Below are 27038 nucleotides of genomic sequence, written 5' to 3' on the forward strand. Positions count from 1 at the left end.
TTTTTATTTTATGTAACTTTCTACCATATTTTTAAGAGGAATTTATTGAGGGAAAACTATCAAAGCAAGCTGTGTGAAGCCCTTTGCTTGATGGGAATGTAATTATTCAGCTCAGCGGTAAATGCAGTCTGCTCACAGACTTAGTGTAGCCAAAGCGCCATATAATCACCTGGGGAATAGTTTACACTGTGCTGTTCGGGAAGCATCCCGTCTGCAAACGAGGTAATGGAGTTCATAGATGGCACTAGTCCATAGAAGGAATGGATTGGAGATATAACATTTTATTTATTCATGTTTAAACTATATAGTCTTGTCATGTATCCCTTCCATGCGATAGGAAATATACATGATGCACTATAATCTAATCTGACACCACACAAATCCTGTGGCACTTGAGTAATTAAGTGAGTCACATACATTTTTAAATAGGAGTGACTCCAACTCACATTTCCATCCCAAGAAACTATTTTGTCATGGTCATGGTAGTGTTAGGGAAGCCTCCAAAGACAGGTGCTGAGCGAGGCTTGAGAACACTCAGTACCTTCCAGAAAGTGCTGAGTCCTTTGCTGAATGGGCCTTATTTACCCCTGGCCAGAGAGCCAACACAGGTCTCTTTTGTAGACTTTCTTGAGTAGTGCATAGGCCGGGTGCTGGCCTTCCGTCCAGGAGTGAATTTAATCCCAGTGATTAATTAGAGTCCAAAAAGCGGCTCTTTACTTCAAGCCCCAGTGGATCAGCAAATAGGAGGTAAATATGGGCAAACCTCAAAAGGTTCAGAGTTCAGATTCATTTTGAATAAGCATCCAAACATTTAGACACTTCTATGAACTATCTGAATCACTTGAGTCTGTAGAATTGGGCTGGAAATCTAATAGCAGCTTTTTTGCAGGATTTCTAGTAGGTCTGCTTCACTTTCCAGCCAGAGCCACCAGATGAACAGCTGTTCTCACACTATTATGTTGCTTCCATTTACAGATCAGGAAACAGAAGTAGACAACAAGTTACACAAACCTTTCTGACCCCTATCATTGCCACTAAGCAATCAGTTAATGTATGGTGTTTCAACGGCATAAAACAAGGCATGGCTTCTGCTCAGAAGACCTTATCCTCTAAGGGCTTGAGCCTATATGGTGTTGAGCAAATGCTATCATCTGCTGAAGGTCCTCAATTCAATGGGAGTTGAAGGTGCCTGATATCTCACAGGAGGCATTGAGCGTCTTGTAGGATTGGATCCTAATTAAGACAGAAAACTCAATAAATATATCATGGGGGAAGGGACTGATATGAGGGAGAGGCAATTATACAGTCAGAGAGGAACACAGGCTCGGAGATCAGTATCTTACACGGGAAGTAGATTGTAGAAGTAATTTTTGACTTTGTACATTACTTTTTTGTTAATTTTTCCATGTTTTGTTTCAGTGTGTATTATTAATGTTTAAAGAAATAGCAAGGTGATAGAAAAGGAGCAGGCTGTAGTGGAAAGATACTCAGGAGAAGTGAGTTTAGAAGGAAGAGAGCAAAGTAATTTAATTTGATTTGCAGGAAGTAGGATGTTGTTCCAGACATAGAGGACAGCATGAAAAAGGCACAGGGTTTGAATGGGAGAAGGGAATGAAGGGTACATTATGGGGAGAGGGGTGAGCAGAGTGGAGGGATCAGGAAAGAATGAAAGCAAAGATATAAGCAAGGACAGACCTATGTGGAGCCTTGAGGTTGAGGACTAAGAGTTTGAACTTGATTAAGAAAGAGATTGGGAGCCAGTGAAGAGATTCAAGAAGGGCAGGAGAGGAAGACATGTGAGGCTAGCCCTTTAAAGGGCTTGAGTTTGCATTCATGCCTATAAAAGGGCTCAGGTTTGGAGAGCAGCAGGGAAGTGGTTCTTATTATTTTCTAAACCAAAGTGCCCATTCCCACCAAAACATCAAATGCCCCACCTCCCCTGAGGGCATTGCCTTTCCAGCTCAGAGAGTTGGGCTCTGTGGTGCAGTGGGACCTGACCCAACATTGCAGAACTGCAGAATTACAACTGTTAAAATGATTTTCCTCTGTAGTTGTATTAAAAAAACTACTACTACCAGGTACAGTGTTGTGATTACAACATGTGAGTACATACTTAGGCATCTATATTGAGATGTACCAGAGTTGCTATCAGCCAGTCCCACTCTACTGAAGGCTGTCCTGTTTTTTCCCTTTGAAAGTTTCAAGTAAACAGCTGGATTCAGTTCTGTAGCTGGGACCATAGCCTCCAATAAGCATGAGGAGTTGGAGAAGTAGAACTCCTTTGAAGAACCCCCCTTTAAAGTGGACTTGGAGAAGTGAACTTAGTGTACTGACAAGTATATTCAGACTTCCTTGGATTGTTCCCAGAGTTCACACCTCAGCATTTGTGTGAAATAGGTTTGGGCTGTTACATATTCTGGGCTATATAACGCCATCACACTTTGCCTCAGAAATCCCGCAGCCAGCAGTGATACAACAAGTAGCTATTCAAAGCAAGGCAGTCTGTTTCCAGTTCTCAGTGGACAGGTATCTGCACCATTAAAATAGAAATGATCACAAATGGGACTAACCTGGCCATCTTGGCAGAGGTGAAAAGGTAGAGTATAAAGCAGCCTCTTCTCCATTATAGTGGTTCCTCTCTAGGTCAGAGCTAAGGCACAGTGGCATGGCAATGTGGGGAAAGATTGCACAGCTGCTGCCTGTCCTGTACCTGTTGTGGATAAACAGAGGACTCCTGGATCTGAGACTGTAGTGGGGATACCTTTTGTGAATGTGACATTGACATTCTCTCCTCTCATCAGTTTTAACCAGTGTAACTCCATTTTATTCAGTGGAGTTAATCTTGATTAACACAAGACTAATTTAAATTTAGGATTAAGATTTAGGTCTCTCTACTACATGTTGTATGGAACCTAGAACCATGGAGCGTTGATTCCTAGTTAGGGCTTCTGGGCACTATTGTAATATAAATAACAATGAGGTCTTTAGCCTCAAGTTCCTTATTGTTATTAAACGTATACAGTGACAAATTTGGGGTCTTATTAGGGATTTTTAAATCTGTTTATGAAAGAGAAAAATGAAGCAAGAGACTGCACATCTTTTCTCCGCAGACGTTGGGTCAAATCCAAGGTTCTTACCCAGTCCGTATGGCATTGGAAATCTTATAAGAATTTCCTTCACAAAACTTCACAAGTAAAGTAGAATGCAAGGAATTCTTCCATTGCTGCCTTATAGTATGAAAAGAGTTCACAATTAAACCATTAGATGATTTTCCATAGAAATAATTTTTAACTAACACTTTTCAAAAATAATATCATGAGACAGAAATTTCTTAAGATAATAAATGTATTAGTAATGGTTGGACACACAACTGTTTGCTCTATTTTTTCCTGATATTCTATATGTCATTTAGCTTGTTGTGATGGAAGCAGCAGTAATTAGTTTGGGTTTGCTTATTGCTACCAAGCAAGTAGCCATTTTTTGATGCTGATAAAGCTTCTCATCTGCTAAGTAAAACAACAGGGAACCGTAAATACAGTCAGGATTAAGATTTCCACAGTAAGTACGTTTTCCTTAGGAACCAAATCCACTTTAAGTCACTGCTACAAAATCAGAGTTGGCATTGAATCTTAAGAAGGAGTGAAACCAAACAACATGACATTGGTCTCTCCCCACACAGATCCTGCACAGCAAACACACAGTCTTTCTATGATATTCCATATTCCATACCAGAGAGAAAGGAGTTGGCACATGCAGTTCAGTTTCAAGGCTTGCTAGCTTGTGTGTTTGTGCCGTATGATGTTAAACAGCTCATCCTCACTGGCAATAGCAGGGAGGAGGAGAGCACCAATTTAATTACACATTAGACTTCAAGGGCCTAATTCTGATATCCTTTATATCAATGTAAATCATGAGTAACTTCCTTGAAACCAATTCAGATGCATCAATATACACAGGAGGGGAATCGGGCCTCTGGTTTGCTCTGAATTACAGTCCAGAATGGCCAGCTTAGTGCTTTGTAGCAGAGCTCTTCCATTATAAAGTTAGCATTTCCTATCATGCAGAATGAAAATCTTATGAGTTTCTCAGGACACCCATTCTGAACTAGCTGCTTTGTTGAGATTTAATAGAAGCGAGCCAACAGACTCCAAAGCATGCATTATTGAAACTGAATGATCTCAACACATTTTATTCACATTTCTGAATGAGAGGTAGATATGTTTTGTCAAGACTAAGCTCTCTTTTGTGGCTGTTGGCAGTTCAGATTTAAAAATATGCATGGATCTCCTGTAGTTGAAAGGATGAAAGGGAAGTGATTTGCATATCCCCAATGAATACAAAGACCAGCATTCATTTACAGCGCAAACTAGTATGATCCTAAGTAATGAAAGCAAATGAGAATTTTAAAAAAATGAAATTAATTATTTAATTATAATTGCAAACTTGCATGAACGCATAGTCGCTAGCCCTGGATCTTACTCAGTTTCCAGGGTTTAATAGTATTGTCTCTCATTTTCGTGAGAAAAAAATTACTGGAGTCAGTTTTTCTCAGCCCAGCTATACTCTCATCAAACATGTATACACAGGCACAGCTCCTCCAGCTATACCTTTCAGAAGAGTGTAAGGCAGGCACTGCATCTGAAGTACCAACTGCAGGCTCTTGTACTTGGCATGATTGGATAAGTTGTCTTCTCATTTATTTGTTGTTCTGTTGCTGTGTTCTTGTTTACCTTCATTTCATTTTTGTTTTCAGTTGACATGTGGTCAGTAGGGTGCATCATGGGAGAAATGATTAAAGGTGCTGTGTTGTTTCCTGGCACTGATCGTATCCTTCCTAGCAGCCATTGGTCTCTATAGGTACTTTCAATCCCTTCCCCTCAGGCCCCTTGGTAATAGACTAGTGCTGATATACATTTAATGTATCTAAATAACTGGGATAAATCCCTTGCAAAGCCTGTACCTTGCTATAATGTCTTTGTCTCCTAGTAAAAGGCTTACATGGAGAACACAGTGAGTATAGTACATGAAAGTACAAACACGATGCAATGTATTGTTCATCACTTCTGCTGGTAGCAGCCAGTGACCATCTGTTTATTAGTTATGTTGCACTATCAAATGTCTCAAATTACCTTTTCTTATTTTCTTTTATAAATGACAATATTTTAATGTTCAAGTTATGTTTTATAGTGGATACCATTAAAAATCAATGCTTACAATATATATCAGTGAGCGGTAAATCATAGATACCACAGTTTAGGGAGAAGAGATGATAACTCAAATCCTACTTTTTGGTAAATGTTGATTTTCTAATGGTGATCACTGTACATAGAAACACAATGCTATTTAACTAGGAAATGCTTTCCAATGTGGGATTTTACTTTTTATTATAACTGAGAGTAGTCTGGATTGTACTAACTTGGTGAGTCAAGACTCTGCTTTAAATCATTGTAATAGACATCATTTTCATTATGGTTTTAAAAAATGAAACTAGAGCAGATAAGCCTGTTCTCTCTCTGTTAAAGCAATTAATGTGATTTTATGGAAGTAGGGTTTTTTCATTATAGGTAGAATTCAGTATAGTTAGAGCTTCTAGGCGCTTTTCTTGAGGTTTGGAAAAGGTAATCAGAGTGTCACAGCTAAATACATTGTGTTTAAATACATTATAAATTATATTATAAATACAAAGTATTTAGCTATGACACTCGGGTTACCTTTTCCAGACCTGAAGAAGAGTGCTGTAAAACTAAAAAGCTTGTCTCTTTCGCCAACAGAAGTTGGTCCAATAAAAGATATTACCTCACCCGCCATCTCTCTAGCATATCTTGGGACCATCACAGCTACAGCAACACTGCAAACAAATATAGTTAAACTCATTTTAAATCAGTGGGCATAAGGGCCCAATAAACAGTCTGATTTTTAGTCATTGTACAGTTCTGCACTTACTACACCGAGGAATTCCTTTTTTTCTTATTAAAGCTTCCATTGAGATTTCTACACAAACTTCAGTAAATACTTCATTATTTTAACATGTATCAGTCTGATATTGCAGTTCACTCAGATGTAACTCAAAGGAATTACAATGAGGACCATTTGGACCATTGTTTATAGATTTTATTTCTCATGTGGACCCTGTGCTTATAAAACACCAAGAGGGAAGAGTAGGGAGAAGTCTTCAGGTGTTAATGCATTTGTAGCCACATATGTATCTATGTGCTCTGTAGTCTCTCTGATTGTAATTTTTTGTGCTATCACATGCTTGCTAGATGAATTTTTCATGCACCTGCTATATTCACATTGATATCTTTAAAGGGTATAATTATTTGATTAATGTGGGAAAATAATATGTAAAGACTTGTTTAAAAAAACAAAACAGATTTTTTTTTCCTGATCTTGACTGCCATCAATACAGTAGTTTCTGATTTCAGTCCATATGTTTGATGACTACGTGGCTGAAATATGGACTGCTCCTGTTCCCATTGAAATTAATGGCAAAAACCACTAGATTTCCATGGGAACAGGACTTGGACCCTGTACGCATGGAGTGGGCTAGATTCTCTTCCAGTTAGCACTAGCTAAGGATTCAGCCCAGGATGTGTTTCTGGTGGTTCTATGGAAACTGTGGGATAGGGTGAAGCATTCAGAGTGCTGTAGCTCAGTGCTGTAGTTCCGTTGTTTGTTCGGCTGATCGCTTTAGCTTTGTTAGATTTAATTAAAAATGTTACCAGAAAAAGGTATAAAACTATTTGAACATGCCCTATATATTGACGTTAAGAGATGAGTTTCCCTCACGCAGCTTTATACTTATTAATAAGAGATCACAAAAAGCCTCTATAATTAACGTATTAAATTCAGTTTACTATAGCAATAATTTCCAGAAATCAGCCATTAGCAAATGCTGATTCGTTTGGGATTATTCCTTCACTGAGTTCATGGTCTCCTCGTATGTTTAACATGATGGGGTTCTGGTCCATGACTAGGACTCTTAGGTGCTACTATAATAATAAACGATATTAGCAACATTATTTGTGTATATATTTATGGTGCTATATGTGCACTGCATTTTACGTGCAACTTACGTGTATTTTTCAGCAGTTCCCTTACTTTCTTCACTGGTACTCTGCTGCAACTTATAAATTCTCTTTCAAACAGTTGAACATCCTTCTTGGAAAAAACATTCTTTTCTAATGCATGTCATAACAACCAAATCCAACTCTTCTCATCACCCTTCAGAGAATAAGGGGATCTGATCCTGAAAGATGCTGAGTGCCCCCTGAAAGCTACTGAACTCACAATATCTAATGAAGTGAATGGAAATTGGGGGTAATCAGAAATTTAAAAGATCAGGCCCAAGATGTGTTATGCTTTGGTTCTTTGGTTCAAGTTATGCTCTTGAACTCTGAATTCACTGGAGTCACACAATATGGAGTCATGGCAGCAGGAAATAAGGTCTATAACCTTTGTGACCCTGATTCAGCAGAACATTTAAGCATTTTCTTAATTATAAGCATATGCTTCATTCGCATTCATTCCAGTTGGATTCAAAGGTATGCTAAAATTAAGCACATGCTTAAGTGTTTTGCACAAATAGGACTTTTATCATTACTCTATCAAGTAAATATCACATAGGAGGAACCTGTGGATATTTATAGCAACAGAAGACTTACAAATCTGATTTATTTTTTTATTGCCAGGTATAAGAAAGAAGTGAAATTGGTTAAGAAAGTCAGTGGACCAAATTTTGTTCTCAGTCAAGCAGAGAGAATCTGTGAGGAAATTTTCTGCAAATATCTGTTTCAATTAACAAACAAAATTTGATTTGAAAAGTGTTTGTTATGCTTTTACATTCACCTTGCATGAACATTTGAATGCTCAAGACTAACACAAATACTCATTGAAAGCAATTACAAACACAGATGCTGACCCCCCCCCCCCCCCCGGCCTGTGGGTGCTCCACCCCTGCTTTGCCCCAAGGTCCCACTCCTGCTCTGCCTTTTTCCCCGAGGCCCCACCCTCGTTCTGCCTCTTTCTGCCCTGCCCTTTCTCCCCCTGTTGTCACCCGTCGCTCACTCCTCTCCACCTCCCCCGACCGCCTCCTGGCAGCTGCTTGCTGGCCAACCCTGGGCCCGCCGAACAGCTGATCGGCAGCCAGCCAGGAGTCCTGGAACCACAGTGGCTGGTGGGTGCTGAGCACCCCCTATTTCTTTCCGTAGGTGTTTGAGCCCCGGAGCACCCATGGAGTCAGGATTTGTGATTACAAATTCAAAAGCTTGACTATTCACCAAAAGCGAATTTTAAATTGTATATTTGATTATAAAGTTCACAGTTTGCAAGTCATGTGAGTTTGGTTTGGTATATAAGTCACATGATATTGTTTCTGTTTTCTGAATTGGATGGCTTATGTAACAAACCAAAATAGCTAGAATTGCAAATAGTACAATCAAATATGACTGTGGACAAATTGCAAGCAGGTGTAGCTTTGTTTTACCATTGTAAACCCTCCAAATTAATTGGGTATACACAAGTGTTACTGAGAGCAGAATTTAGCCATTATTCTTTTACAAGTCGTCTCTGAGAAATGGTCAAATTGTAGATGGAAGTTTTACATCGTTAACAGTCCCTTCAGTCTTCATTGGCCCATAATTGTAAAAAGCTGCACTCCTTTCTTAGAGTTTTCAGTGTTTGGCTGTGCTATAGTTTATAACAGCTGGTTAATAGGAGGTGGAACACTTTTTTGGTACCGTATTTGCCTCTGTCCAATCTCAGTTGCAGTAATGCTGGAATTATGGTTGAGGGCCTACAATTCAGGACCTTCAATTAAGGGATGAATTATGGCTTTTTCACCAGCTCTAAGCAAGATTCTGCCTCCCAGTTTCCTCTTGTTTTGCATGTACTCCATTCTCTTGGGTAGGGGGAGAAAGAACATATCAGCCCCACAGAGAATGCCCTCGTTCCCACAATGCTACCTGTGATTTGAGTCGCCTGCACAAAGGAATAACGGGTGCTTTACTCACCCTAATTCCTGTGGTTAGCTATGAAAGCAAAGATTATGCATAGCTAATTTTTTTTTTTTTTTTTTTGTTAAGGACAGCTTCCAAACAAATTTTGTAACCTTTCACTAGGAAGTTTGTGAATGCAGTGGTGTGAATGCGTATGGGAATGTATATAACGACCATGTATGGGGAAAATCTGACAGTGTCATATGTAAACTTTTATCAGCATGAGTATGGGATGGCCATATGACTATGCACTTATGAAGCCATATTCCACCACACAATCATGAATTCTGTGTATGCCACATAATTTTTAAAAACTATTTTAGAACTGTCTTAGCAATTTTTAAAATAATTGCTTCCATCTGGAAAACCAGATGCCTTACACCATGCATCCAACTGTACAGGACTCAAGGATGGAAGTATATAAAATCCATTTTAGAAGCCTTTAAAAGTGACCTAGAATAGTTTTTTCTATAATTAATTAATGTTACATATGGTTTGACATCAGGGTCTAACAAGGCTAAGAACAAATGCCTTATACTATAGGAAAAGGAGATTTTCAGATTTCTAATGGTTTAGCTGCTAGTTTAAAAGCTCCCATTTCTACTCTGATGAATCACAAGATATTGGACTTCAAACCTGTTGTTTGTTCAGGACTAAATGTTGCCCATTCTAGACCTTGGTCCTCTGTAATTTTGAAGGACAGTTGACACATTTACAGATAAATGTACCTTTTTCCATCACATATGATCACTACTGATAAAGTGAAACAGTACTTATAAAGGACCTACATATAAACAGTTTTCTCTTTCACTATAGGAATGGTGTGTAGATATAGATATGAGAGAGTACATGAAAGAGAAAATGAAAACACAGATGAAAATAGTAAAAAGGTGAAAATTAAATGCAGTTTATTTAATTATCGCAGAAATGTATGGGTGTGTGGGTATGTATGTATTATAGGTGGGGCTATAGGTAGCACCACCTATTATTAGGGTTCACTGACAATTCCCATTATAAGATCTTGTTTTCAGTTGCTTATGACTTTGCCAAATCTAACCATTTGGGCTGAAATTATCCATATCATTTATCTGCTTCAGGATCAATGTTTTTTGAATATTTTAGCAAAAACAGTTAAGCCATTTCCAAGAATGAGGCTAGGGAAAAATATGTTGTTTTGCCCGTGTTAAAAAATTCTGGTGACCATGCTCTTAGCAGGGACTTGAAATTTGGCAGGGGGTGGCCTTATGTTTCAGAGATGTGCCTTTTCTTGTCTCTGTAAAAATTCACCTCTTATCTGCCCAGTTAGAAAAATTGCAATTTGCATGTGCTTGGCAGAGACTCCCTAAATTTTAGTATCTAAACTCCCTGAAGATTCCATTGACTCTGAGCATGCTCCTGCTAAAGAGGTTTGTCTGAGGTCAATCTTTGACTATGGGACCACAGTCTTTCTTTTATTATTATTATATGTCTACGGTTGTAGAAAGGATTCTGTTATTTTGAGAAATAATGGTACTGTATGTTTTCCCTTAGGGCCAAATCCTGTTCTCCTTAGATATGTGATTAGTTCCACTGGCTTAAATTTACTCAAGTAGGTAATCCCACTGAAGTGTTTGAGTGAAATCTGGGTTAAAAACTGTGGAACAAACTCTGCTCACCTTTCTCACAGTTGGCTTCAATGGAAATACTCCTTTGAGTTATGTAAGGAAGATTGAGCCAAGTATCATTATTCATATGTGCCCCAAGAGACGGCGCTAAAGGATGTCTACAGAGGCAAACACAAGTACCCCAGTACCCCAATGGGCTGAGTGGAAAGGACAAGACCTCTTTGGGTCATAAAGCCAGGATAGATTGGCAACACTTGCCCAGTCAAGGAGTGTTTTGACATCAGAGGAATCAGTGATGTGGCTGGCATTCCTGCGAGGGGAATTGAGGTCTCAGCACACCACTGCAGGATGTGGAACAAGAGGGAGCAGATGGTGTCACCGCTATTCAAAAGAGGTGAGGTAAATATTCATCTGTTTTATGCCATTTACAAGTTTGAGGTGCCAGGAGATGATATTGCCTTCCTCAGAGTGTCCACATCCTTGAAACTTATGTCCAGGTTTCACATAGATAAAAATTCAAATCTGTCAATGAGAAGTGGCAGTTGCAATCTGGTAATCCTTGATCTGTAATTGAGAGTCCTTGGTGGAATGGGTTTCTTGAAGCATTAAAACATCCATGATCATACTGTTGGCTAGCTGCTGAAGAATATCAAGCATGGGGCAGAGATTCCCTCTATATTCATCTATAAGATTGTCAGAGTGCCAAAGGCCAAGTCATCAGGATTGGTCTTTCCCCACTCCCCCCTCGGGGGTTAATGGAGGATGCCAGGTTGAAGGCATGCATGCGCACGACACACACGCACCTGACCTGTCAACAACCTTGGCAACTAAGTTTGTGTACACCGTTGACACCTGGCTTGAAATAGCTAGAAGAAGCTTTGAGGCGCTGGAATTCTGCCTGTCATCGGACTTTGACACCTTGGCCTAGAACTTTTTTTGAAGTGGTGTCTTAAACTGCACGCACTAAAGACAGTATCATCTTGTTTCCATCTTGCCATCTGAGCTCATCGACAGCTGTAGGTCCTTCTGAGCAATTAGCCAATCATTTTTGAAGTGTACCCTATTTATCTGGGGATAAAGCTTGACCACACTCTGTCCTGTCAAAAACGCATCAAGAAGACACGATAAAATCAAGCCAAGATTTGCACACCTCCACCGGCTTGTTGTCAACTCATGGGGCAGTAGTGCTGCAACCTTATGGACATCTACCAATGCCCTTATTATTGCACCTACCAAATACTGTGTTGGGAGCATGGATCTCCAGTCGTCATTGTGGATATTGGTCTTAATGATCAACTCTGCCTTTGTACCATTACTTGTGTGAGCTGGACAACTCCAGTTTCTAACCTTCTGCTCCTGGCTGGCACTATTTTCCTGGCAATTAGGTGAGAAGTCAGGACCCTGGCTGCATTACTATGCGCAGCTACGTATCAAGACAGCTTAATTCACAATTTCATTGGAAAGCCCCATTTAAAAATACTAGTTAAAGTCAAAGATGTCCCTTTTCTGAAATAGTTGAGCCTCTCATGATCTTTCTAAGGCACGGCAACAACATGTCATGTGGGACAATATTTTGGATCGATGGCAAGTTTCTTGGCAGATAGACAACTCAGATCTGTGTCCCCTAGCCTGTCTGGATCAGCTCTCACATGCCCCTCAGAACAACCATATGAACGGAAAGATCTTTCTTCATTACAGCAGGATATGTTGTGTTCATGGGTGGTTTAACTTACATCTTTACTGTTGGGGGTGCTAGAGCTCCCCATCCTGCCCCTGTGGAGCTCAAGAACAAACAGCATGCCTTCTGGTTATGAATTGCCCTCTTTATCGTCTTTCTGGTGCTTGACATCTGTGGATGATGCTGCTGTGTTAGAATGGGCTACGTCACTTACCTGACATCTAATTAATTGTTTGTGCTATCAGACGCCATACACCAGAAGTCTATCCAAAGCTCTGAATTGCTGCCAAAGACCAAGCAGGCATTATAATTAATGTACCTGAAACCATAAACACATTGTAATATACACATCTGGACCCTGCCTTTATCCTAAAATATGAATTGCTCCCCCACTTTATTAACTAAATCATTATTCCCTGTCTACTACCCAAAAGTAATGAAAGTTATTGAGCCTTCCTTATTGAGCCCAGGGGAAGCCTACTCCACCTTAAATCCACGTATATCATCATGGTGGTAATGTTTCCTGATGCCACTCCATTCACCTCATTTCTGTTGCCATGCAAGTTACGCTCACACTCACATACTTCCATTTACTGACATGCAACTTACACTCACACTCACATACTTCCATTTACCGACATGCAACTTAGCCACCATTCACATCATCTCTGTTTTTGACCACTACATATGCATCTAGGGCTCAGACTTAGACATTTTTTTAAATTAAAGTTTTGCAGCATTGAGGACATTGTTTCTGCACATTGGCCAGGGAAAGCTTTTTGTCTCTGCAGTGGCAAGTAAGCAAGTGGTTTTCCAAGCTCTGAATATCTAGATGTTGTGTCACTGCGCATTTGACCACTGTTTACAAGTGTGCCATTTCCCCTCTGGGTATTTGTCACTGATCTCCAATCAGCATTGGGGTGGAAAGGTATCTAGGATGAGACATTTTTCCCTGGTGTAAAGCCATTTATGCCAATGGAGTTGTGACCAGTTGGATCACAGAACCCCCCTTGGGAGCTGCCACCTGATGTGCCAAGACTACTTCTACCCCTGCCTTCCCTGCCAGCTCGAGGCCCCAGCACCCTGTCTTGCTGAGCCAGACACTCCTGTCTGCTCCAACAAAGACACAGGGTCTGAATTTCTTGACCCAAAGCTGCAGGTTTACCTGAAAGCAGCTAACAGAAGTGTTCCTGTCTTCAACACTCAGATGCCCAACTCCCAATGGGGTCTAAACCCCAATAAATCATTTTACCCTGTTATTTGCTCCCACAGGTATTAATACATACTCTGAGTTAATTAATAAGTAAAAAGTGATTGTATTAAATACAGAAAGTAGGATTTAAGTGGTTCCAAATAGTAACAGACAGAACAAAGTAAGTCACCAAGCAAAATAAAATAAAATGCACAAATCTATGTCTAATCAAACTGAATACAGATAAGATCCTCACCAGTTCCAGAATGCTCCCTTTTACAGACTAATCTCCTTTTAGCCGGGATCCAGCAATCACTCACACCCCTTGCACACTGTCCTTTGTTCCAGTTTCTTTCAAGTATCCTCGGGGGTGGAGAGGCCAGCTGAAGACAAAATGGAGGGGTCTCCTACGGACTTAAATAGATTTTCTTTTTGTGGGTGGAGACTCCCTCCCCTCTCCTATGCAAAGTCCAGCTCCAAGATGGAGTTTTGGAGTCACCTGGGCAAGTCACATGTCCATGCATGACTGAGTTCCTTACCAGCCAAGCCACATTCCAGGGAAAGCCCAGATGTGTTTTGGTGTCTCCAAGTTCATTGTTGGCTTAAGTGTTTCCGGATTGGGCACTTACTGAAAACAGTATTTTCTCAGGAAGCTGACCAACTGCTTCACTACAGCCTACTTAGACTCAAACAGGTATGCAGCCAATATTCATAACTTCGAATACAAAAATGATACATGCATACAAATAGGATTAGTATATTCAGTAGATCATAATCTTTACAGAGATATGTTACATGGCATATGTAGTATACAACACATTCTGGTTATGTTATATACACACATATATATATATATATATATATATATATATATATATATATATATACACATACATTCATATGCATATTTCCATAAAGCCATATGGGAGGTACCATCACAGGAATTACACCAGAAAGTTCACCATGGATAAATTTGACCCAATAATTCTACAAAACCAGACACTGAAATGGGGTGCTACTGCCTGACCAATATGCGACTGTATCATGACTGTACCCTGTCATGCATTTGACTTTTGGAAAGTAATGGACAAGCTAAGTGCAAGTAAATAGAAAGAAGTAACAGTAGAACTAAAATATACTAGGGTTAGTAAAGCAAGCAGCAATCTGAACTCATTTTTCTTCTGTACTTTTCTTCCCCGTCTTTTATTACTAGGGACTTATCTATAAAAGCAGCTTCATTGTTTTACAGAACTCATCGTTTCTGCTATGTATTTCTCCTTTGAAATCCTGATCCTATGCTATGATGACACAAGTCATAGATTTAGTCAAGTGGAAGACAACCAGAAGGAAATCTTAAGGAACAAAAACCCTATTCATGCACCTTTCCCAAGTAATTGTTTTCCCATGAAGCATCAGCAACTCTTTAAGGGGTTTCCTTGTGAAAACGTGAAGTTTGCAATGTTTGATGTTGTCATTTGCATACTAGGTATCTGATTGATATTATATCCACTACAAAAACAACTCCTAATCAGTACATTGTTATGGATTTAAAAGTTAAGTATTAAAAATTGTTTATTACATATAGTAATAGCAGTACTTTACATGTAGAAAGCCCTTTTCACATGAGGAGCTCAGTTTTTTGGATTAATTTTTTAAAACAATTCATTAAGCCTCACTGCACTCCTGCAATCATGTTACAGATGGGTAAATTGAAGTACAAAGAACTGAAGTAGGTGGTTCAAGTTCATATAGTAAGACTGTGGTGGGAATGGAAGTAGAACTCGTGTTTTGATTCCTGGTCTCCTGTTCCAATAACTGGACAGCAATGCCTCCCCTCTCTATGTCATGAGTCCAGTATATTGGCCTCTGCTGTATTTATTAGAGCAGGGCAAGAAACAGGTTTTCCATCCTATGAAATTTCAAAAATTTTAAATTTTTCCTATCATGAATCAGGATAAAAATCGTATTTAAAAAATCCAGATTGGGTCAGCTGAAACATTTTTATTTCAGTAATTTCAAAATACTTCATTTGAGATTCAACATTTTTTAAGCCTTTAAACCGGTTTTACTATAAATTAACTATTTTAAAAAATGAAATGTCATTTTGAACCGAAAAATGAAACTTCACTTTGAAAATGATTATTTTTCCAAAAATATTTCTAATCAAGCAATTTATCAAAACCAAACCTTTCCTAGGAACAGTTTCAATTTTGATGAATTGACATTTTCAGATGGAAAAAATTTATCATAAAATTCCCAATCAATTCTCATTTAATTTGCATACTGTTTTAATTATGGTGAGATTTATTCCAGCTTGAGTAGGCATAGCTGCCTACAATGGCTTCACCCCAGGACTAGAATACTTTGTTTTGTAGGTTATGATGGCAGAATTAATTTAAGAGGCTCGGTTTTCTCATGTAAAATGGATTGTTCAATTGAGGACATATTCTGCTCCATGATAAATTTCATTTGATAGCATCTATACTTAGAGGCCTGTTTCTGAAAAGTTCATCTCCACCTATGCTAGACCATATTCTTCATAGTAACTTTTGTGATTTCTCTCTTCTGGATTTTGCAAGTTTGGGCAAATGGCCACCTGAATGTGAACTGCCACTGGTTGTAGGGTTGAATTTTGCAAAACGAAAATCACACCCACTTCAGTTCATCTCATGTAGTCAGAGACTTTAAAGACCAGAAGGGATCATTATGCACATCTCAGGACACAGAACCTCACCCACCCATGCCTGGAACAGACCCATAACCTCTGGCTGTGGTGATTATACTTAGTAGTAGTAGTTTTGTTACACCTTATTTTGCCAAATATATTTAAGTAAATGTACACAAAAAAGACAAAGTTTTATCGGCAAATCTGGTGTTGCTCCCCCAAATGAAAATATGCCTGGAAAAGATTTTCTTTCCTTTGCCTCCATCGCCTGATATGATTTTTTGGACACTTAATGTATGGATTAATTGTTTTGTTGTGTGGTATATACCTACAATGTGTCATCTTCAAAGCAACTCCTGTACCTAGGTATTTCAGCAGGGTCTCCCTCTAAATTATGTTATCTTTCCAGGAGAAGCCTTTAGGTTCACCTACTAATTTAGCTTCATTTTTGGCAAGGCTATAAAATCAATTGACCAACACAAAATCCAACTCCTAAAAGTATAAATTAGACGTGTTAAGTGTTCAGCAGTTATCGTGAAAGTTCTCTTATGAGTTTGGGAATCATCAAGTCAGAGAACAGAACCAGTACTATGTGATAACTCTCCAGTCCACAAGGAGAATAGTAGCTTATGAAAGGTGAGTGAATAGTTCACAAATAATTGATGAGCTGAAATATTTTTTGCATGTAGCAATGATCTTGAATAATGAACAAACAGGAAATGTCCCTTAATGTGAATGACTCCCAAACTTACAAAGAGCTTTCTAGCTGGCCAGTGTGAATGCTTATGTGAAAACTGGCATGAATATGTATTTGCAATACATTCTCTTTCCATTAAAATGTTTATCAACAAAAGTTTCATTATCTGAATGCTCACAGGAAGCAAAGTAAAAGGGCTATTGAATTTTTTCAAACTATAATTATTATTTTTACTTAACCAAATGTTTACAAATAATTTTTTGTAGAATTTGCCTAGCATTAGTCCAGAAGTAAGATGCAGACAAAGAGCAATCATTCATATAAAAAACAAGCAAACCTTGAACTTGTAAGAGAAGTTAAAAACAGGCAAGATGGTACCTCATGATGATGTAACTTAGATAATTATATTGATTTCGGGGGGGTGGCTGCATTACTTTGAACATTCAGTGATTTAGTTGGTAGGAGACCTATTTCTGTCCCCAAAGCTTCTCAGAAGTTTGGAAATAGTACTCCTGAGTTCTATGGTAGATGAGGTTCCAAGATGACATAAACAAAAGCAATTAACTGACCACGAAAATGAGAGCCATGCTGGAAGTTACGGCATACACACAACACCATTTAGGAGATTATAAGTAATTGCCCTTCTTCCCCTTTCCCACTCTCAGTGGGATTGCCCAGGGTTTGTCTTTCATCTTTTGTTAACTTTAGTCCTCTCTGTGGGTAATGTCATCAACTATCATCTCTATGTTGATGACTCACAAATCTCTCTCTCCATCACTAAACTGTCTCCTTCCATCCAATCCCGCATCTCAGCTTGTCTCTCTTCCATCTCCTCTCAGATGTCTTGTTGTCAGCTTAGACTGAACGCATGCGGAACAGAACTTCCCTCCCTAACGTTCTCTACTTCCCCCTTCTCAGTCACTGTCAACATCACCCCCATCTTCCCTGCCCACTAACCTCTCTCATGACCCAGACATCCAAATCCTAATATATCTTCCTCCTCAGTGTCTCCAGGATCCATCCTGTTTTTTCCATCTTCACAGCCATATCTCTCATTCAGGCCCTTATTATGTCCTGCCTTGATTACTGGCCTCTCAAATACACACATTGACCCCACCAGTTCATACACAATGCAGTCACTAAACTCCCTTCCTTTGCTCATCAATTTTCTTATATAACTCTTCCTCTCTTTGCATACTTCCATTGGCTTTTCATCGGTTGTCAAATCAAATGTAAGCATCTTCCCACCACCTTCAGAGTTCTGCATAACTTGGCCCTTCCTACATATCTTTCCTCATCAAGCTTCATGTTGTCTCCATGCCTTCTGCTCCACCAGTGTTCCCATCCTCGTCTACCCATTTTAGTTGCTCACACTTTCATTTCTGTGCCCTCTTTCATGTGATCTCATATGATACAACCTCATCACACAGTTATCTTCATGTTTTCTATACATAGTGCAACCTCCATGAGTTTATATGCAAAGCCCATATTTAAAGCCCTCTTAAAGACTCACTTCTGCCATGCAACCTACAGTGAATCATGTTGACTTGTATACAAATTAGAGATGGTCCAAAATTTTTGAATTTCTACATTTTCCAGTGAAAATGGGGAACAAATTTTTAATGAAAAATTCATCCCACTTTTTAACCAGTTGGTTGAAAAAAATTGAATTTTAAAATTTTCTGAAAAACAAAAGGAGACATTTTTCATGGAAACTTCAAACCCCAAATGTTCCAGTTTTTCAGCTATCTCTGATGCGAATTGTATATATTTTGTCTACTGTTATTCCCTTTCCTCTGGCCACTTTTCTGCCCTTAAATTGTGAGCTCCTCACAGTGGGGGCTGTTCTTTTTGAGTGTTTGGAAATCTTTTAGCACAGAGTGGGCACTACTGTAAATAAACAATTAACAATAATGAAAACAAGGTTATCTTCATAAGGTGCTGCATCAGAAATAGACTTTCTAAAATGAACGTTCTCTTTCTAATGGGTTCTCATGAGGCTTCCTTAGCTATATGCTTGTGACAGTCTCTTGGTAGAAACATGTGCATCACTGTGTCTATTTGTATATTATCTCACATGTTCTTCAAATCCTTAGCCTGATGAATGCAGGGACTGTGATGGGGGAGGTGGGACTGGTTTTAAAGGCAATATCCTTGATCAAACATTGCCTACCCTTTTTTTGTTGTTTGACACAGCAGGGCATAATCTGAACATGTCTAGAAGTGTGACATATCATTCAGCAGATATGCTCATTGGTACTCCAGGAAAGCTAAAAGAGTTGCCTGTTGAAACCCCCCAATAAGAGAGAGAGTTTCTTGGTTCAGTATGAAAGCATGTGGAAGTTAGCATTCATGATGAAGGCATAACAACTGTTTCTTGTTTGTTGTCATGTTTGTGGAAAACAAAAGAAATATTTGTGCATAACTGGTACATTGTGTACCCATAGAAAATATTTGTTAGAGGAAATGGTCAACAGTCAAAAAACACATTACATTTTTACAACAATTTGCCAAATAGTTTTTGTTGTTTTTATAAAACTAGGAACTGATAAATGGCTGGGAAGAATAGAGATGCAAGTATGCAGCATTTCAGTTTATGTATGCATCTCCAGGAACTTTTGGCAAATATGTCTTTTCCGTCAAATAGCATGTTTATTCCCAAATAAAATGTCCTTCACAAATTATTGATCGCTCATGAAGAAAGGAGAAAACAAGTTAGGGGTAACTTCTCCCCTTGCAGAACTCTTTTTTCACTCCACTGAGTACCACTACAATGTGACAGTTATGACTGATATGCCCAGCTGAACAAATAAGATTTGTTACACCCATGTAGCCCTACTGATGTCTATGGGGTTGCACAGGTGTAAGAGACAGTAGCCATTAAGCTAGGATTTAAAAACAGAAATAGACTAGCATCCATGACCATCAGGGAGACAGTGTCCAGCCATTATTATTATTATTTGTTTGTGCAGTGTCCACCAGTAAGCTAGGTGCTATAAATGTCTCACCTGTTATGGCTTATAAAGCTTCACGTCATGATGATGAACCAAGACATTGATTGAAAAGTATCTTGGGAGGGGATTAAGTACCTTTATGGGTTGCTAAAAACCAACCAAACAAAAAAGCTAGTAGGCTGCACATTTTTTCCCTTAACTACCTCTCCTCAGATATTGACCAGTGGAATAAAGTAATTGAGCAGCTGGGAACACCATGCCCAGAATTCATGAAGAAGCTACAACCCACGGTGCGGAACTACGTTGAGAACCGACCTAAGTATGCTGGTCTCACTTTCCCCAAACTTTTCCCAGACTCTCTCTTCCCAGCCGACTCAGAACACAACAAACTCAAAGGTATGTCCAAGGAGGGAGTGTGGGGCATGTATGAGCAAGTGCAATACAAAAATATTTTTTCTCCAGCTGAGATGAATTGATTTTTAATGTACTTTGAAACACGTTTCATATAATGGGTCATAATTTTTTTTCTCATTGCTAAGATGAGGGAGAATCATTGATGTAAAAAAAGATACTAGAAAGAAAATTTAATGCCACTTTGAGATCTTCAAAGCACTTTTAATGTCTGCAAAGTTAGGCTCCATCCATGTGTTTATTGAAAACTGTTCTCTGATAGGAGAAAAAGAAAAAGTGCTTGAGATCTAAAGGCGGGATGGTAAAAAAAGAAAAAGTAAAATGTTTTAGCCAGTTGATGTTTTCATGAAAACATTGTGGGGTTTATTTATCAGATCAGATTCAGGTGCTATAATGACCAAGACACTTGCATTGGTTTTATCTAGCAAGGAGTTAGTTCTAAATATGATTTTGAGGGAAATGTGGTGCTAGGGCAGCCAGGCCTCTAGCGTATATATGTTGTCATTGACTAATACGTCAAGCATGTCAGATTCATGGCACTCATTCTGTACAGCTATGCACTCCGCTAGTACCATAAGCAAGTTTGGACATCCTGAATTTTTATTGATTTCTTTCTGACACACTGGAGCCCAAAAAGTCTTCTTTGAAGATCTCAAAGTGGCATTAAATTTTCTTTTGTTGTAAACAAAGAACTGTCAATGCAGCCAGAGCCCTGACTACAAAAGCGATGGTGTCTTTACTAAGAAAAGTAAAAGAATCAATGCCACCAGCTAAAATTGCTCTTGATGTAGTTACAGTTTAATATCTGCCTGTAAGTGGCTTTGTGACTATGAAAAATGGAGCAACTGGGTTTTGGTATGTGAAGCAGAATATCTTAATTACAGTGGGGCTACATATTTCCATTGTACAATATATGCACTGGCATGTGGTAAGATGGTTATAGTCATAAATTGAAGCCATGATTAACTTGAACAGGATGTTGACCTTCAATAAGAAACAATGATTAATGTGTGTTGAGTATAAAAAGGATTTCCAGTCACAGCTTTGGAACCTTTTCAAACTTCCAGTGTGCATCAATTTTGCACACATGGGTTCCTCTTGTTGCTTGCTGCAGTGACACATAATGTTTCTTAATCACCTACAATTTGCATGTAATTACATTACCCAGAATGCTCTTCCAGTTAACAACTGTTTCATAGCAAGGCTGTTGTCTGAGATCTGGGAGCAAAGTGAAAGGTCTGAGCAAATGCTTTTGGATGCATTGAGTTCTTTTCTGTACTCCTACAATGAAAATGAATAGTGGTCTTTCATTGGATTTAGGGTTAATGCAAAGGAAATAATGATCAAACGGTGTTAACTAATTATCTCCTGGATAAAGGAAGCACACTTTTATTTAAGCATGGAGTGAAAGTCTGTTTTTAAGATTATTTCTTGTTTGGTTCCTCTGTCTTAAAAAAACTTTACTTTTACATCCCGAATCCTTGTACCTTCCTAAAAAAGTACAATAAATAATGTTATCTAGTCACTTTGATGTCACCTTTATAGTGTGTGCACTAGGGTAAATAAGATACATTTAGTGAAGAGGTTGTGTTTTTGTAGTTACTTGTAAGTTATTTTTGTTTTGTTCTTTGTTTTCTATCAGAGGTCCACTTCAAATGGTATAAAAAGTAAGATAATAGTAAATGGTTTCAAACAAGAAAGCATTTTTAATATTATATGTGCAGTACTATTAGCAGTAAATGATCTGGTTAACTTTAAAAAAAAGATTGCAGTGAATTTATTAACAGTGGGGGGAAAAAACCCAATACTAGGATAAGAACAAAAATCAGTTTGTGGGTTGATTGGCAGCATATTTGCTATGAATCCAGAATACTATGGGCTCTGGTCCCAGATTAGAGGTTTTGGCTTGTACTTCATATAGACCATCATATGGTACTAGGGGTTGTTTCGTTGTTGGATACTTGCCCAGTCAGACATCAACATGAACTTCCATCTGATGATTATTCAAACTCCTGTCAGAATGAATAGACAGTTACTTTGCTCTCTTGGCTAAATATCATATTCCATTTGCCACTACCACTACCAACTAATTTGTTCCCAGGCACTCTGAATAGTAAATCATATAGCAACTGCTACAACTGCCTCCATTCAGGTTCTATGCTATAAATAGGAAAAATTCAGCTAGTTATCAGCGGGAGAGAATTCACAGATTGTGAGCTTTTGCTGAAATCTTACCATATTCAACCATGTGACACCACCATAGTGGACACATTCCAACTTTCTTGACAAATAAGATTAAGTGCACTGGGCCATATGCTCTGTCAGTGTAAATTGGCATACCTCCATAGAAGTCAAACACAAGTGTAAAAGGGGCTATGCTTATTTACACCAGCTGAGGATATGATCCACTGGTTTCAGCACTAGTTGGGTGAATAAGACAATCGGGATTTTGACAGAGCCTTCATCAACAATGTTATCTAGCATCTCTATGGTCATGAATGTCCAAGCGATAAGAATGCCATATATTGCTACACTGGGAGAGTCTACTTTCTGTAACATAAAATGTTTCTTCTCTTGAAAAGATACTTATTGGTAGGGGTCAAATTTCAATATTCCTCTCCTCAAGAGATATGGGAGAAAACTAAAACTTTTTATCCAAACTCCCAGAACATTTTTGTTGTTTGAATAAATGGATTCCAGATCTACTCCTCTTCTTGGGTTTGGTTTTCCAAAATAAAAACCCCAATGAAGGGGATCTTGCAAACCTAAACCATGGTCCACACACCAGATCCTCAGGATCATCAATATGGCTGATTTGCACTGGACAGCTGGCAGTTTCTGACTATAGATTTAGTGTATCTGGTCCCAGGAGGAATGCCTCAATGCAAGTGGAAACCACTGGTGATGTATAGCTGGTATAGGAACTCCCAAAACACCCTTCTTCCTGCTACCACCACAGGGCAGATGAAAGGGGATAGGGCTGGAACTAGAGCTATCCAGCAAAAAGTTTTGAGGACTTGAAAAAGTTTCCAGTCCCTTATCAGGATGAAAAATCAATCTCAAACCAAAAATCTGGAAATTAAATCAGTATGGGTCACTTTCAACCCACTTTATTTTAAAATATTTTAAAAATATAATTAGCTTAAAAATTTGAAATGGAAAGTCCTTTTGAACTGGAAAACCAGAATGTTTTGTGTCCATGGAGAAACAAAATATTTTGACAATTTAAAAGCTTTTTCTCCAAAATTATTCTGAGTTGAAATTTGATCAAAACCAACCCTTTCCCACAAAAAAAATTGTTTTGACGAATCAGCATTTTTGGACCCATTTTGAGGGCATACATGAGACTTAAGTAATGTGCAAGTCTTGTGCTGGCTCTTTATTCATCCTCTGTGTATATCTGGATCTCTTTCTATATTGAGGAGTGGCAGAATTTCATACAAATGAAGAATAATTGGAGGGAACAAATTGCCCTACTTATTTTTTACAACAGTTAACCAATGCCTGCATGTAGTAATTTTGTACTGACACTGTGTTCCTTTGGTTTCGTTGCTCTAGCCAGCCAAGCCAGGGACCTTTTGTCAAAGATGTTGGTGATTGACCCAGCCAAGCGGATATCAGTGGATGAAGCCTTACAGCATCCATACATTAATGTGTGGTATGACCCTGCGGAAGTGGAGGCGGTAAGTGAGGCATGGACATTTAATTTGCTTTCACCTCAGTACTGTAAAATGCAGCCGTAATATTTCTTTCAGCCCTACCAATCATGCCCTGAGAAAAACAAGCAAGACTTTTCAAGTTTACATTATACCTTACTACTAAACAATATACCATATGGTGGAGAGGGGCAGAACTAAACAGGAAGCAAAACTAAGCTCCCTACTCAGGAAAGCTCTTAAACCCTTGCTTAGGTCTCATTGAAGTCAGTGGGATTTAAAGGATATTTTAAGTTAAACGGGTACTTAAGTGCTTTCCTGATTTGGGGCCAGAGTTCTCTATTACCTAGTGCAGGGATTGGCAACCTTTGGCATGCGGCTAATCAGGGAAATCCGCTTGTGGGCCGGGATGGTTTGTTTACCTGCAGCATCTGCAGGTTCGGCCGATCGCAGCTCCCACTGACCGCAGTTCGCCATTCCAAGCCAATGGGGGCTGCGGGAAGCAGGGTGGACCGAGGGATGTGTTGGCCGCCACTTCCCGCAGCCCCCATATTAGTGAACTCATAATCCTGCTTCTGAAATCCCGTGCTCTCAATGAATGAGAAAGTGATCATCATTCTAGCATATAACCTGAACACTATGTTTATCTTGTTTCTTTCCCCTAGGGAATATCTCCTTCCCTTCCTCAAGGGACGCAACAGTAAAGTAGACCTGGAGAATGGAGAATTTTTAGTCACTCTTTGTTAATGCCGGTTTCCCCACTTCTTGACCTTTGAGTCCTCTTCCATTTATTGCAAGGTCTCACATGCACCATTCTTGCTGCCAGTCCAACTGAAGAACACATTCTCCCCCAAGTAATTTGTCTGGACATACTGTTACATGCAAAATCAAGATGTGAGTTTAATTATCATCTTGGCAACATTATTTCCATTGGAAATAGTACAGTGTGGCTATAATAACACATGGCACTTCTGAGCATTTCTCTAGAGAGAGCTCATGACAGGACATTATTTAGCTATGTCGCTAATTAGCTTCATATGAAAAAATCTGTGATGACATGATAAATGTAGGGCCCAATCCTACAAGGTAATGACCACTATCTATGTAGTGACTAAGGAAGTTAAGGGAATTCAGCACCTTGCAAAGCCAAGTCTAAAGGCATTATTGCAGAAGTGTTCCAAATGAAACAACATACTGTACATGCTGAAATGTAGTGTACTTTGAATATATATATAAACCCTCTATATTTCAGTTACATTTGCTTTTGCACCATCTATTACTTATACCCCAAACAAATTAGTTGAATACATCCTTTAATTTCTATTGGCTTTTTTGCTTACTTTTTAAAAGCGTGTATTTTAATCTGAAAATTAAAATATTTGACATGCCAAATTTATTTTACAAACATGCGCATATTTCAATTCCAGATGCCTGTTCTAGGTATCATTCCCTTCCTTGGTCATCTTCATTGAATTACATCACCATTTTTGAATTTAATTCAGAATGGCTTCAATGCTTTTTGGAACTCACATGGACTTGCTTGCACTCTCTTGTTCTCTATCGTCATATCTACTCTCTCCTTGCTCCTTCACACCATTCTTTAAGTCTTGACATTCCTCTCTGTCCAACCCTATACAATTCAAGGTCACTCATTGACGGTGTACTGCTCCTCTAACTGTAGAAGAGACAGAGGTCCTTTTCACAAACTTCAAAGTTGCCACATCTCTTCCTGTTTCTCCTGAACTTCAGCTTAGCCTATGTTTGGTGCTAAACCCTGCTCATCTTATTCTGTTTCATTCTTGTATGCCTCCCTTACACCTCACTGTGACAATTCTACCCTTCTTTCTGAACAATTGCCCATCATTGTTGACTCCAGGGCTGCTCCACCAGCAGCAGCTGTGCTGGGATCACTAATGTGACAAAATGGCAGTGACTGCCAGATCTTCTTACCACTGTGTTATCTAATCCTGCTCACGGTGGATTTCCTGATGTACTGGTAAAAATGCCAGTAGCCATCAGAGACATTTTCACACTAGTTGTCCATACCATTACCATAAGTGAATGTTTTTTTTTATTAAGAAGAAAGACTTGTATAGATAAAGATGTAAATTACAGATTTGGCTTTTATTGCTCGGGTCCATTTCTATTCCTCATTTTGACCTCTTTTCTGTATTTGAGTCACTGTATCCAGTATTTTAAAACTGAATCCACTTATTTTATCTTTTGAGAAATTGCTTATGAACAATGTTATATAGTAATGAATTGAATTATAATTAGAAATGTTTAAATGCCACAAGGGAACTTTTTATATCCTCTGCTTTGGTTGTGCTTTGTCAGTCAGAAATAAGGATAAGGAAATTCTAGAGTGCCATGATTCTCTAAAGGCTTGGAAGATAAATTCTGGATAAGCACACAGAACGCTTAGGGGATTGTGTAAACCTTTTTGCTCAGGAAATCAGGTTGGAAATTTCAGAGGGCAATGCTGACTTGGGAGATTTCCAGTATTTTCTGGTTTTGATTGAGCCTTGAATGCTACAAGAGTAACCTTTTTCACGGCATTGCTGCTTCTGCTTCTGCTTTTGGATGAAATCAGCAAACACAGCATCATTTTATACTGGGACATGTATCTGTGAAGTATGTCCAACCTTTACCAAAGTATAAAAAGCCCTACTGCTAGTTACTAAGCAGGAGATTTGTCTTCCCAGATCTTTGTGATTAATACATGTACTAGAGATGGTTAAGAACTGGAATACTGGATCTGAATCCTCTCCGTATTTTGGGAAAGTTTGCACTAAGATCTGCATCCAGACCTCACAACTGGAGAACCTTTCCAATGGGCTGAAGCAGAGTACTAATTATGAACATCCCTAAACTTTGGATTTGTAAAACTGGAGCTATCCATTTTCTTACAGACTTTGGAATTTGGACTTGTCTTTATACTGAGATGACCTAGAAGACCAAAATCAAATACCTGAGTGCCTTGGGGAAGTTCCTAGTCAGATCTGAGTTTAGATCAGAATTTCACTACTTGGGGCCATTTTTAACATGGGCTAGGATTGAAAGTGGTTTATGAGCCAAACCTGGTCACGAATCTCTAGAAATGTGACTAATCTTGAACCTGATATTCCCCTCCACTTACACTGATGGAGGCTGCAAATGAGAGTCGGGCATTGGACGCAGGTTTC

General features: G+C 38.9%; 1 protein-coding gene across 8 annotated transcripts in view; it reads left to right on the forward strand.

Annotated features, from left to right (window-relative positions):
- MAPK10 (mitogen-activated protein kinase 10) overlaps positions 1 to 27038 on the forward strand; it is a 258639-nt gene that overhangs the window by 193410 nt on the left and 38191 nt on the right. For 6 of the 8 annotated variants that reach the window (XM_034771494.1, XM_034771498.1, XM_034771495.1 and 3 more), the window contains 2 exons: positions 20000 to 20182; positions 23756 to 23880. In XM_034771494.1, the coding sequence (XP_034627385.1) occupies positions 20000 to 20182; positions 23756 to 23880 (308 nt within the window). Of the gene's footprint in view, positions 1 to 4753; positions 4826 to 19999; positions 20183 to 23755; positions 23881 to 27038 lie in introns of all 8 variants that reach the window. The other 2 variants (XM_034771497.1, XM_034771499.1) reach the window with 1 other exon arrangement.

This window comes from Trachemys scripta, chromosome 5, assembly GCF_013100865.1.
Source record: "Trachemys scripta elegans isolate TJP31775 chromosome 5, CAS_Tse_1.0, whole genome shotgun sequence".
Classification (NCBI taxonomy): domain Eukaryota; kingdom Metazoa; phylum Chordata; order Testudines; family Emydidae; genus Trachemys; species Trachemys scripta.